The sequence below is a fragment of the Equus quagga genome, chromosome 6 (genome assembly GCF_021613505.1).
Source record: "Equus quagga isolate Etosha38 chromosome 6, UCLA_HA_Equagga_1.0, whole genome shotgun sequence".
Classification (NCBI taxonomy): domain Eukaryota; kingdom Metazoa; phylum Chordata; class Mammalia; order Perissodactyla; family Equidae; genus Equus; species Equus quagga.
In genome coordinates this window covers 105,914,487-105,926,788 of record NC_060272.1, presented here as the reverse complement: position 1 = coordinate 105,926,788, position 12,302 = coordinate 105,914,487, and the positions used below count along the sequence as shown (strand labels likewise).

Genomic DNA, 12,302 nt, shown 5'->3' with positions numbered 1-12,302 from the left:
CCAGCCTTTTAGCTTGGTATTTAGATTCGGTCACAAGTGACCTTATTAAAAGCAATTTCAGTGAAAGGCTAAGGGCAGAAGCTTGACTGCAGTTGTTGGGAAGTGGAAATTGAGGACGTGAAGAGGTGACATAGTCATCTCATCAAGAAGAAGCTTGTGTGTGGAGGAAGAGAAAGATACATAGACAGGGATTCAGGATCCAAAGTGAGTGAACTGTTTGCCCAAGATCCTTATAGTAGCAAGAAAGAGATCCATGCAAGCTACCTTAGTCCTGGAGGTTTATTGCAGGGCACCTGGGAATTCGAAGTACCATGGGGAATTGACTTGTCAGCCCCCAGTCTTTCCTGATCCCAGCTTTTCTAAAACTGGGATTTGCAGGAAGTTTTATAAGGAATTGAAGAAGTCTCTCAGCAAGATTTCTTAGAGGGAAGAGACCTGAGATTATGTACTGGAGGTAGGTGCCAGTAGAGGGCAAACTCTCCAAAGCACAGAGAAGTGTTGACATACTTAGGAAAGGACTATGCCTTTAATTTGGAAAGTAAACCCAACTATTTCTGGGAAAGAAGTTTTGTACAAAATACAAAATTCACCATGTTCCAAAGGTTAAGCTAACTGATATATTTTAAACATATATTCATGCTGGAAAAAATTAAGATGATATAAATAAGGTAGTAATTTCTTCCTTTTTTCTTCTCTTAAAGCCGAACAACAACCTATCCTTACACAGAAACGCAGATGTACAGCCAAAACACTGGAGGAAATTACTTTGATACTCAAGGGAGTTCTGCACAAGTGACTACCGTGGTCTCGTCCCACAGTATGGTGGGCACTGGTGGGATTCAGATGGGCGTCACGGGAGGACAACTCATCAGCAGCTCTGGCGGAACCTATCTGATCGGCAATTCAATGGAGAATTCTGGTCATTCAGTGACACATACCACTCGGGCCTCCCCAGCGACAGTAAGTATTTGAGCTTTTATTTGTTTAATGTAGCTTCTTAGTAGCCTCTATTGTACATTTTCCTCTATAGAGGGAAAAAACAACACAGACTGGGCTGGGGCTAGTATGTGTTGAGCAGTGTTAGTGCTGTGGTATTATCCAGAATGTAGTACCTGTCATATTATGCAGAATGTTACTGATATGTGCCCCACAGTTACATGAATTAGGAAGAAGTTTTTATTAATAATGTGACGTAAGAAAGGTGATTCATACTCGTTAATGGTGATTTTAATTGGCTTTCTTCCATGATATTGAGTAAAATACTTCAAATTTCTACTGAAAGAACTTACTTTTATATTATGCTGATTTACACTGGCTTTTTAAGAGATAAAACCAAGAAGTAATATAGAGAATAAAATATAACTTTTTTTGGAATTTTCATATCTTTTGCCAATAATATTTATGTTAGCTCATCATCGGGGAAGTTACTTTATGTTGGGCAGCATTTCCCAGACCTTAGACATTCAAGTTCGGCCATATTCACATGGACCTGTCTATACTGTTATTTACTTAACATATTTTTTTAGTTGATTCACTCTTAAAATACAAAAATAAAAAATATTTTCTAATGTGTATTAAAATCCATACTTAAATAGTAAAATTAAAATTTTTAATTTTTATTTAAATTTTTAAAAATTTAATTTAAAAATTTAATTATTAAATTAAAAAAAATTTACCCACGTGCCATATGTACAATCATTTTGCATTCTACCAGAGGGACACTTGGGAAGCACTAATCTAGGTAATTCCAATGAAAAATATTTGTATTGCCTCTGATCATGACTATGATCAAATAATATCTTAGGAACACATCTTCATATTTGAGTTTTCAAGATTTTAAAATTTAATAAATACATTTATTTTGACACAAGATATTTTAATGAATTTAAATAATGTCATGGAAATAGTCATAGACAGCTGTGTAGAATTTGGTATTATCAAACTCCATAACCCAAGCCTTCCATTTTCACCTCAACTAAGCATATAAAGAAGAATAATCATTTGGAACTACCTAGCTAAAGTAGCAATGGGATTGGTTATCTAGATGTTTCATGTGAAGGGAGGCTGGGGATTTGAATTAAGTGCATGTGCCCCTTTTTCATCATCTTATCACATAGTTTGTTCTTATAATGAAGTAGAGGTAGAAACAAATTTGGTAGAAAATAATAATATGAAAGGCTTTACATTTCTCATTTTATGGATTTTCTTAAAGACATAGTATGTGCTTGTTAAGTATTTTGTATCTGCTTTTTCTCTTTGTAATGATTACGTGTTCATACTTTCGTCATTTAATGCCTCTTCCCTAATCCATTGTTTAAGCCCTTTATTTTTAGTTCACTACTTCTTACTAACTTCAGATCACTAGCAGTTCTGAGTGGAGAGTTTCTTTTTTGTAATTTTTTCCTTTGTGTTTTTGAAGAATTTTTTATGCATATCTGTCTCTTGCTTTTAATAACACTAATAAAGCATTCTAAAGTGTCTACACACACCAGTATATTTATGTAGATTAGAAACTAAATCATAACCTCTCTGGACCTCAGTTCTCCTATTAATAAAATAATGGGTTAGTTAGATTAAATGGTTTCCTAATTTCCTCCCAGCTTTAAAATCATAATATTTACAAAGGAATTGTAAAATGTTCTAGATGTAAAAAATAATTCTACCTTTACTGTAAAAGGAAAAGAGACCAGGTGCCATTGCTTTAGGTGCTCTTGAGAAGGGCCACCCAGAAAGTCATTTTCAGCGGAAAGGGAAGTACTTGCCGCTTTCCAAGGCCTTAGGAAAAGTGACAAACAGGGAGTAAGAGTCCTTTCCCACTTTCATTCTATCCGCCCTCTCTCATGCTGGCATACTGTCCCTACCTTCCCCAGCCCTCTCTTATTTCACCTTCTCCTGGTATTTCTCCTTGCCTTCACACTGATTCCTGGCTACCTGTTAAACATCCTAATCAACTGAATATGGATTTACTGAATTTACTAGTTCTGTCACTGAGTTAACGAAATTGATTTTCCAGGTCATGTAAATACAGATTCAAACATTAATAGCGTAAATTTTATAGTTTGATTTCTTTTCCTTTGGTAAGGGATACACTTTGGTTTTCTATATAGAGTATGAAAAGTGGCAGTACTCCTTAAGTTGTCCATTACACAAATTTGATGTGTGATTTTTATTATATTAATTGGTAAATTAAACTAACTTAAAATAACTGAATTATAGCAACTGAGAATAGTGGAAAACTATTTGAAAAACCAACCACCAATTCATAGTATCAATTGTACATATTAATTTACACTTAAAAAAGCATTAATATTTAAGATTCTGTTGTTAAGGATGGTTTTTTGTTTTCTTTTTTACAAGAGAATTTCCTTTTTAGCAAAAGGAGTATAAGAGTTAAAAAAATAGCTCTTGCATGGAAAAATGGCAAGGTGCCCTCATCAAAGCACATGTGATAATGGCATATGATAGATGTATGTTATCTAATGTACACCTGTTAGTGTTTATTGTTTTATCCTGCATCTATTACCAAAGTTAATATTTGGTTTTGATCCCCCTCTCAGTCATGCTGAAGAGCTTCATCTGCTTCATTCACAGTGAGGTGGTGATTCTCAGTTTACGGTTTCACATGTGTTACTCCAGTAAAGTTAACAAAGTTTAAGTGCCATGAAACCTATTAAAGATTTCCTACCATCCTCCTCTTGCCAAATGTTAGAAAATTGGTAACTCTTTGATTGTTTGGACTCCTAGAACTCAAGATTTTTTGGTAGGTGCCATGTCTTTAAAGGGAATTTGAATATTTTCATGTTTGTAGAACCATGCAAAGAATGTACATGCACACAATCTTTAGCAACTTGTTGGTCAAGACTCAAACCATTTCCTTCCAAACATTGAGCCAGACTGTGCCATGTAAGTTCAGTTTTTCTGGCTGTCCTATCACCTACAGCATGCCTGATGCAACTCACTGTGTAGGAGTAGCCAATACTGTGGCCAAAATTTCTGACTGGCAGATAGTCAATCGGGCCATTCCTTTAGAGCCTATCGTAAGCGGAATGTATAGTCACTTAATTCAGTTGATGTGAAACTAGTTAAATGTGAGTCTGTGGGAATAACACAAACCTAATACCTTTACTCAGTTCCTGGGTAGCAAGATTTTCTGCACCAGTTCGCAGAATAATTGCCTTGACTCTCTTACATTTGACCTGTGTCTGCACAGAAATACTTTCCTTTAAATTTATCAGGAATAATTTCCTGCCACAAAGAAAAGTTTACTCCACTGTGCAAATCAGTTTCTCAAGATAGGCCAGTGAAAAAGAGAATGATTTGAAATTGAAGCCACTACTAAGAAAAATAAATGATTAGCACTTGGAAAAATTTCTTACCTAGTCTAATATTCAATATACAACTATCTTTCTTATACTAGAAGGATCTCTGAATCATTAATGGGGAATTTTTATTTGAGCATATGATCTACTTTAGTTTTATAATTTTAAATGATAATGCTGTTTTATTTCATTTTTGCTTATGCATTGTAAAAATTTTCAGTCTCCAAGATACACAGAGAGGTCAGAATTTTTCAAAAGATTAATGGTAACAAGTTAAATGATATTTGATGATTATATTATGGTGCAAACTACCAATAATCACATTTGGTCAAAATGCTATTTCTTTTTTTCCTTACCGTGTTCTTTAATTTAGTCAATGGAGTCCCTGTGGATACAAATTACATATGTATATGTTTTTACTTATATATATATATATATATACACACATTTAAAAGGCATTTCTTGCTGATAATATTAAATAAGAATTTTCGGAAGATTATGTAACATTTTTAGAGGAACGTCACTGGATATGAGTTCAACTAAGTTACTACTTGAATAAATGTTTTACATTTCATTAACTTAATGCTAGGGATCTGTTTATTAATATTTCAGTAGCACAAGGACAGTAAGGTAAAAGAATTTGCTACAGTCAAACTCTGAACTCATTATACTTTGATCTTCCTTCTAACTACATCTCCATAATGTTTCCTTGTGTGTCATTATTCATTTGAAACTCTTAATTTATTTTTATTCATTATTTTTCTGTATAACTGTGTTGTTTATAGAATTTTAGAATTTTGGAACCTGAACACAATTTGCATTTGAGGATCAAAAATTTGTGCTAGTAGTTGGTGATATTTTTGTGCTCATCACAACATAGTTTATCTTATACCAGACTATACAATAATTAGCGATTTGCTTTAAGAAGTTTTATTTACTCCTCCATAAAATAACATTTATATTCTTATAATTAGGTGGTTATTTATGGAAAATTTTTTCTTACTGATAACTAAATAAGATTGCATTAATCATTCTTGAGACTGTGATATGAAAGCTAATTTTTACACCTTTCTATGTATACATTTAGTAATTATATATGTTAAATGCCTCTTGCTAAAATTAGATCCCACCAAAGGGCACAAGGAAAATGTGTTTAGATTAATTTTGTTCATATCTCTACCTCTTTAGAATAACGTAAAATACTGTAATTTCTTTCAGTTGTTTGGAGGAAATTTTGTATGTCCATCTGCTGCTATATAACTAAAAGTTTAGCCTAGCTTATATAATCTATAGAAAGCTAAGAATTCATTTATGAATTGTAGATGCTTTTATTTCTTTATCCTTGGGTTTACATATTTATGGATTTGGTGTAAGGGAATGCTTTTTTTAAGGACATGAATATGTTTAGCACCCCATAAAATGATTTTGCCTTCTTATTCCTTTGCTGGAGCGGTACCAATGCCCATTTGTTTTGTTTAAAAATTTTTATTAATTTATTTATATGAATTACTTATACATTCTTAAGTTGCATAATTCAAAAAATATAAGAAAGTGCACAATGCAGTCTCTTTCTTCCCCCTGTTCCTCAGGTCTTTCCCTTCAAGGTAACCAATGTTGTCAAGTTCTTTGAGTATCATTCTAGAGATATTCTATAAATATACAAGCAGAAAGTGTCTCTCTCCCTCATTACCATATTTTTTATACAAATGGTGACAAAAATACTGCATCTTGCTTTTTTTTTCACCTAACAGTATGTCTTAGAGAGTTTTTACATATCAGTACTTGAAGGGCTTGCTTATATTTATGGGAAATGATTATATTAGAGGGTGCTGAACTGCCTATCTATCTTCCCAAAGGGCAAAGAAACAGTTAAAATAATGTTGGATTACTGGTTATGGCTATATAGAGACAGAAAAGCAACATAATCACATGAAATGAAAACTTCTGTTTAATTTCACATATCATATATAAAGATATGCTTGGAAGAAAAGTTTTTAAGTTAGAAGTGTGCATAAGTTATACATAGATCACAGTTACATTTTATATGTTACAGAAGAAATAATTTCTATTTTAAGTAATTTTCTTAGTCTTCAGTTAGCCTAAATGACAATAAAAAATCCAAACAAAACTACTTCTCCACTTACTTTGGCAGAAGTGTATTTGTTCATTATAATCTTAGCATTTTCTGTTTTCCTAGGCCAACTTAATCCCTCCGATGAATCTCCTCAGAGAGAGTACCACGAATCTTTAGCTTTCTGCACTAAATCCTAAATTGACTGAAGGTTCTGGGACCTCATTCTCAAAGCACTTAATAAAATGGGACTTTGAGTGACTCATAGTCTCCATGGCTTCATCTGTATTCTGTTCAGCTGTCAGTCAGTTCTACACTGCTCCAGCCTTGAAGCTGATAAGGTCTAGAGGCACTCATTTTATGGTTAAGGCTGTGAGACATTCCACTCCTAGAAATCTTGATAAACTAGCATGTTAAGACAAATAGCGTGACATGGGCCTTCAGCCTCTCCTGAACATAGCCTATGGATTCCCCTGAATTTCTAAAGCAAAATATAAATAATGAGTTACTTTGTTTTTTTAACGATTTCATACTGAGACAGCATTTCGGAACACAGGTGTGTTGTAACATGCCAGAAATGGCTAGATTCTATTTCATATGAAATCTAGATTCAGAAGGTTTAGTGATGTTTGTACATTCTACTTATAAATATGCAAATAAGCTATTCCAGGTGACCTCTTGTGTAACTTTTGCTTGATTCTTTTATTTATAAATCAAGTTTCAATCAACTTGAAACTGCTATAGATTTCGAAGGAAAAAACCAGTTAAGTTTCACACAGGGAGACCAGGTAATCAGATAAAATATGAATGGTGTTGGTGCCAAATTAAAATACACTGTAGGGGCCGGCCCAGTGGTGTAGCGGTTAAGTTCTCATGCTCCTCTTCAGCAGCCTGGGGTTTGCAGGTTCAGATCCCAGGCACAGACCCACACACGGCTCATCAAGCCATGCTGTGGCAGCATCCCTCATACAAAATAGAGGAACATTGGCACAGATGTTAGCTCAGGGACAGTCTTCCTCAAGCAAAAAGAGCAAGATAGGCAACGGATGTTAGCTCAAAGGAAGTCCTCCTCAGCAAAAAAAAAAAAAAAAAAGAAAAAGAAGAAAGAAAAGGAAGTGAAATAGAAAGGAGGTAAAGAGGTCAGAATTTGCAGATGATATGATTGTATACCTTATAAAAATTATAGAAAATCAAATGAAAAAACAGTAACAAATAATAAGAGAATTTAGTAAGGTGACTGAGTATAATGTTAATATACAAAGAAATCAACAGCTTTTCTAGATACAAACATTAGTTAGAAAATGTAATGGAAGTAAAGATCTTATTTATAATAAATTCAAAATACACCACGCAATAAACTAAAAATATATGTGTAAGATTCAGCTGCTGAATAAAAGGTTTTAAAGGTCCTAAGGGACACAAAAAGAAGCTTGAATAATTGGAAAAGTTTCAGCATCAAACATTTTGAATCTCCCTAAGTTAACTTAAAATATTTTAATATGATCCCAATCAAAATACCAGTGGATTTTCTTTTCTTTTACAAGGAAGGCTGTTTTTATAAATATACATACAAGAATAATGAAGAAAATTTTATAAAAAGAAAAATAATGGAGGGTGGGGTGGGATGGAAACAGCCCTACCAGTAATTCAAACATGCTATAAAATAATAATAATTAAAACACAATTGTCTAGGGGGCTGACCCCATGACCGAGTGGTTAAGTTCATGTGCTCTGCTTCGGCAGCCCAGGGTTTCATCGGTTCAAATCCTGGGCACGGACATAGCACCGCTCATTGGGCCATGCTGAGGCGGCATCCCACGTGCCACAACTAGAAGGACTCACAACTAAAATACATACAACTATGTACTGGGGGGCTTTGGTGAGAAAAAGGAAAAATAAAAAATTTAAAAACAAAACAAAAAAACCCACAATTGTCTAGTCACATGAATAGACCAGTATAGACCAGTAATGGACTAGAGACCGTCAATAGGTCAAATACATATAGGAATATAGTATATGATAAAGGTGGCGTTGCTTGTCAGTGGAGAAATTATGGATTATCAATAAATGGTGTTTAAGACAACTAGATAACTATTTAGAAAAGAAAATGACTGGTTCCATACATTACTGTTTACACCAAGATTAATTTCCCTTGCATGGAAAATGTGTTATTATTCTCTTAGAGTGGGAAAGCATGATGTAAAATCCAGAAGCTCCAAAGGATATACTGATCTACTCCACTACATAAAAGTGGAAACATTCCGTATGACAAAAACCATGGGAACAAAGGCAACAGTGGAGCAACAACCTGGCATAAAGTTATGAGACATTGTATTCAAAGGACTAATTTATTTAATATATAGACCTCTCTTATAAATCCATAAGAAAAAAACAGATGAAAAATGTGGAAAATATAAGAATAAGCAGTCCACTGAAAAGGAAATGAAAAACTACAAAAAGATACTGTTTTTCATCTCTCACACAGGCAAAGTTGAAAAAGTTAGTAAGCCTTGGCAAAGGTGGAAAGAAAGAGGCACTTTCATTCATTGTTGATTGGAATCTAAATTGACACAGGATTGGAGAACAACATGGAAATTCTTATCAAAATTGAAAATACATTTATCCTTTGACCCAGAGAGTATACTTCTAGGAATTTATCCTACTGATGATTCTCTTACATAAGTGAAATGCTGCATAAACAATTATGTCCAGTGTATAGTTATTGGTAGTAGAAAAAGATTGGAAAAAACCTAATTGTCCTTCAGCAGGGATATAAGTAAATAAATTTTGCTGCATTTGTCCATTCAGTGGAATTTTATATAGCCCTTAAAACGAGTGAGTCAGTATATATGTGTGTGTGTGTGTATGTGTGTTTATATATACACTTTTGATATGGGAAGATCTCCAAACCTATTGTTAAATGAAAAAGCAAGGAGTAGTGTGTGTTGTGTGTGTGTGTTTAGATAGAAACGTACATTTGTGCTTATATAAGCACATAGATATCTCTAGAAGAATACATGAAGAAAAAAGATGGGAGGCATGTGAATATATTACTATCTATTCAAAAAGTGATTTATTATTTTCAAAAGTCTCAGGCAAGCTCTTAATGATTATAAAGTGTCTATTTGGTCATGTTCCCCAAATGCTTGTGGCTGAAACAACCCTTTCTTTATATGCCCAATATAAAGGCTGACTATGACATGTCACAATTCAAATTAAACCTTAACCCTAAATTTCAGGAAAAGTCCTCCTTTATTAGACTGTTGAAAGTTTAGAGAATGAAAACTGGCATTAAATTTGGTAAGGATTTTTAGAGCCGTTCTTATTCAGTATTTTGTAGTGAAAGTGAATGTTTTGTATTTGTATTCATGTACTTAGAGTCTGGATTATTTTTTTTAATCCCTCACTGTCTCGAACATTTATTGAGCAATTACTATTGACCAGGCACTGTGCTTGTATGAATATAAAGGTTTGCAATATGTGTAATGGAGCTAGTTCCAGCACTGAAAGCTACCTAATCTTCCAAGGCACAAATGGAAATCCACAAATAGCCCCCAGACACCTTTTAAGTGGTTATTTTTATCTTCTCTCCCACCGCATTACTTTTTAAATCACAAATGTTAATATGTTTGAATTGCTGAATTTTAGATTCATCAAAATTGTGCTTATGTTCTGATTATGTTGCTAATATAAATTGCAAAATTGCCTAGAGGTTGGGTAGGGTAGGGTAGCAAGAGAGTGAAAGAAGCAAAAATTCAAATACTGAGGCTTCAAAATCACCCTTTAAGAAGTTAGCACCATTGTAGGAATGCCCATTACGTCCTCGCTAAATCTCCCGTAAGTAGTAGTTGCAGTCTAACCCTGGCAAAGAAAAACATTTTGATCATGTTTTGGTGCAGTGTTCCTCGAACTTGAGTGTGCATTCTCTAGAGCATTGGTTAAACGTGTAGCTGGACCCCACACCCAGGACTTTCGATTCAGTGTGAGGAAGAGCCCAAGAATTTGCATTTCTTACCAGTGCCCAGGTGATTCTCATAGTGCTCACCCAGGACCACATTTAGAGAAAATCTCTATTTTAGCGATTATCAAATAAATACAAAGTGAAAATGGTCTCAGAAAAATCTGCAAAAGGCGGATCTGAAATTTTACATTTGAAAATGTAAGCTTGGCGTACATTCCTGAAGGGTACTTCTAGCCCTGAGTGCTGATGCAGCTGATGTCTCAGAAACTAGTTTTATTGTCACGAACTGGTAATGCCAGCCTCGTAGAGTCCTGACGAGGGTGGAGGGATGTGGGCTCTACAGAATGATCAGGGGAAGTCCGAAACAACAGTCTTGGTTTCATTCCACCAGCTTAAACCAAGTGTTCTCAGAACACATTCAGTTTATGCAAGTTTCTTAGCCAAATGTTTTTTCGCATAAATACTTAAGAATAGCTTCAGGTGGTACAAAATTGCCAAAACTTCAGGTTGAAAGCGTAATAATTTTACATTTTTCTCTAGATATTGTAAGATTATCAATGAATAAAAAAGATTTCCTATAGTTAAACATTTGCAAGACCTAAAACTTCTTTGCTGTAAATATTTAGTGTGTAAGATTAAAATTCCATCTTTAGCTACTTTCTAGTTCAAGAGGAGATAAAAAGGAAAGCTGGCTGGATGTGTTTTCTGGGCATTTTAAATTTTTTTTAAGAGTTAAAAGAACAACCTGTCCTGAATCTCTCACATATTTATGTGTTGATTTCCATTATCACTTGAATATACAACTTAAACAGCAGTATCATATTCAGAGTCGTAGCTTCAGTGGGAGTGTTTCTTTCTGTGTTCCCTGGGCTCCTGGGCTGAAGAGTCACCTGTGGATCCTTGGAAGAAGGGATCCAATGACTAGAAGGGAACTGATGTCACTGCTTAGTGCAGAGGATTGAAAGCTTTGAGGCCACAATCTACAATGAGAAATGCCTTTACATTGTGATCCAATTGCTCATATAGATACATACATACATACATTCATGAGTATACATCTGTATATGCACACATATGACTGTGTATATGCATATACGGATGACTGAAATCAACGTTCCATGAAACAATGTTTATCCAGTGTGTGCAAGGACATCTGATTATTTTCTACTGTATTTGATTTCTTTAATTTTTTTACTGTGCTGGTCAGGGCCCGCACAATTGATCTCGTAACCCATGAATGGGTTGCACCTTACATTCTGAAAATCACTGCTTTGGGCAAATTGTAGAGATCAAAGCATTAGCAATACATAGATGAGAGATCTGGGTATGAATCTCCATTATTTTTTCTTGTTGTTTTGCATTTCTAGCAAGTGCCCAGGTGATCCTAACAAGTGATCAGGACTACACTTTGACAAAAACCTCTGTTATAGCGATTATGTAGATTAAATGCACAGTGAGAGTGTACTTTCCTGTGATGTTCCTGGTGAAGTGCTTACTGTAGGAAGTACCCTTCCACACACATGTAAACCAAGAGGCTGTCATTTCTAACAGGTATATGGGCAGTGGCTACAGGCTCAGGTCAGCAATCACAGATAGCTTTTCTGAACAAAAGCCACCAAGTAGAAATATTTCTGTCTTACTTGATCTCAAATGCAAACAAATTGTGAAGTCTTAGAGTTCGAGAAATTACCCAAAAGGAAATTTCCAGTCTTAAGTATATTCTGTTCATTGGGTTTCTCTAAGAATTTACTATTCTTTCACAGGGAAACAAAAATGTTGTTTCTCAATAAATAAATAGACGAATAAATATTTTAAAATGCTGTTTCTCTAAGAAAGTGTTAACTGGTAAGGTTGACAGAGTAACTTGTATTAACAAGAAATGCAGTCATCATACATTAAGGATAACTATTTTTGTGATGAGTAAAATTTAACTTTCCATTCAAAACTTTTT

The 12,302-nt window shown here is 34.4% G+C and overlaps 1 protein-coding gene across 10 annotated transcripts in view; it reads left to right on the top strand.

Moving 5' to 3' along the window:
* RFX3 (regulatory factor X3) overlaps positions 1–12,302 on the top strand; it is a 264,256-nt gene that overhangs the window by 166,398 nt on the left and 85,556 nt on the right. For all 10 annotated transcript variants that reach the window (XM_046664491.1, XM_046664488.1, XM_046664492.1 and 7 more), the window contains one exon: positions 702–960. In XM_046664491.1, coding sequence (XP_046520447.1) covers positions 702–960 — 259 coding nt within the window. The remainder of the gene's footprint in view (positions 1–701; positions 961–12,302) is intronic.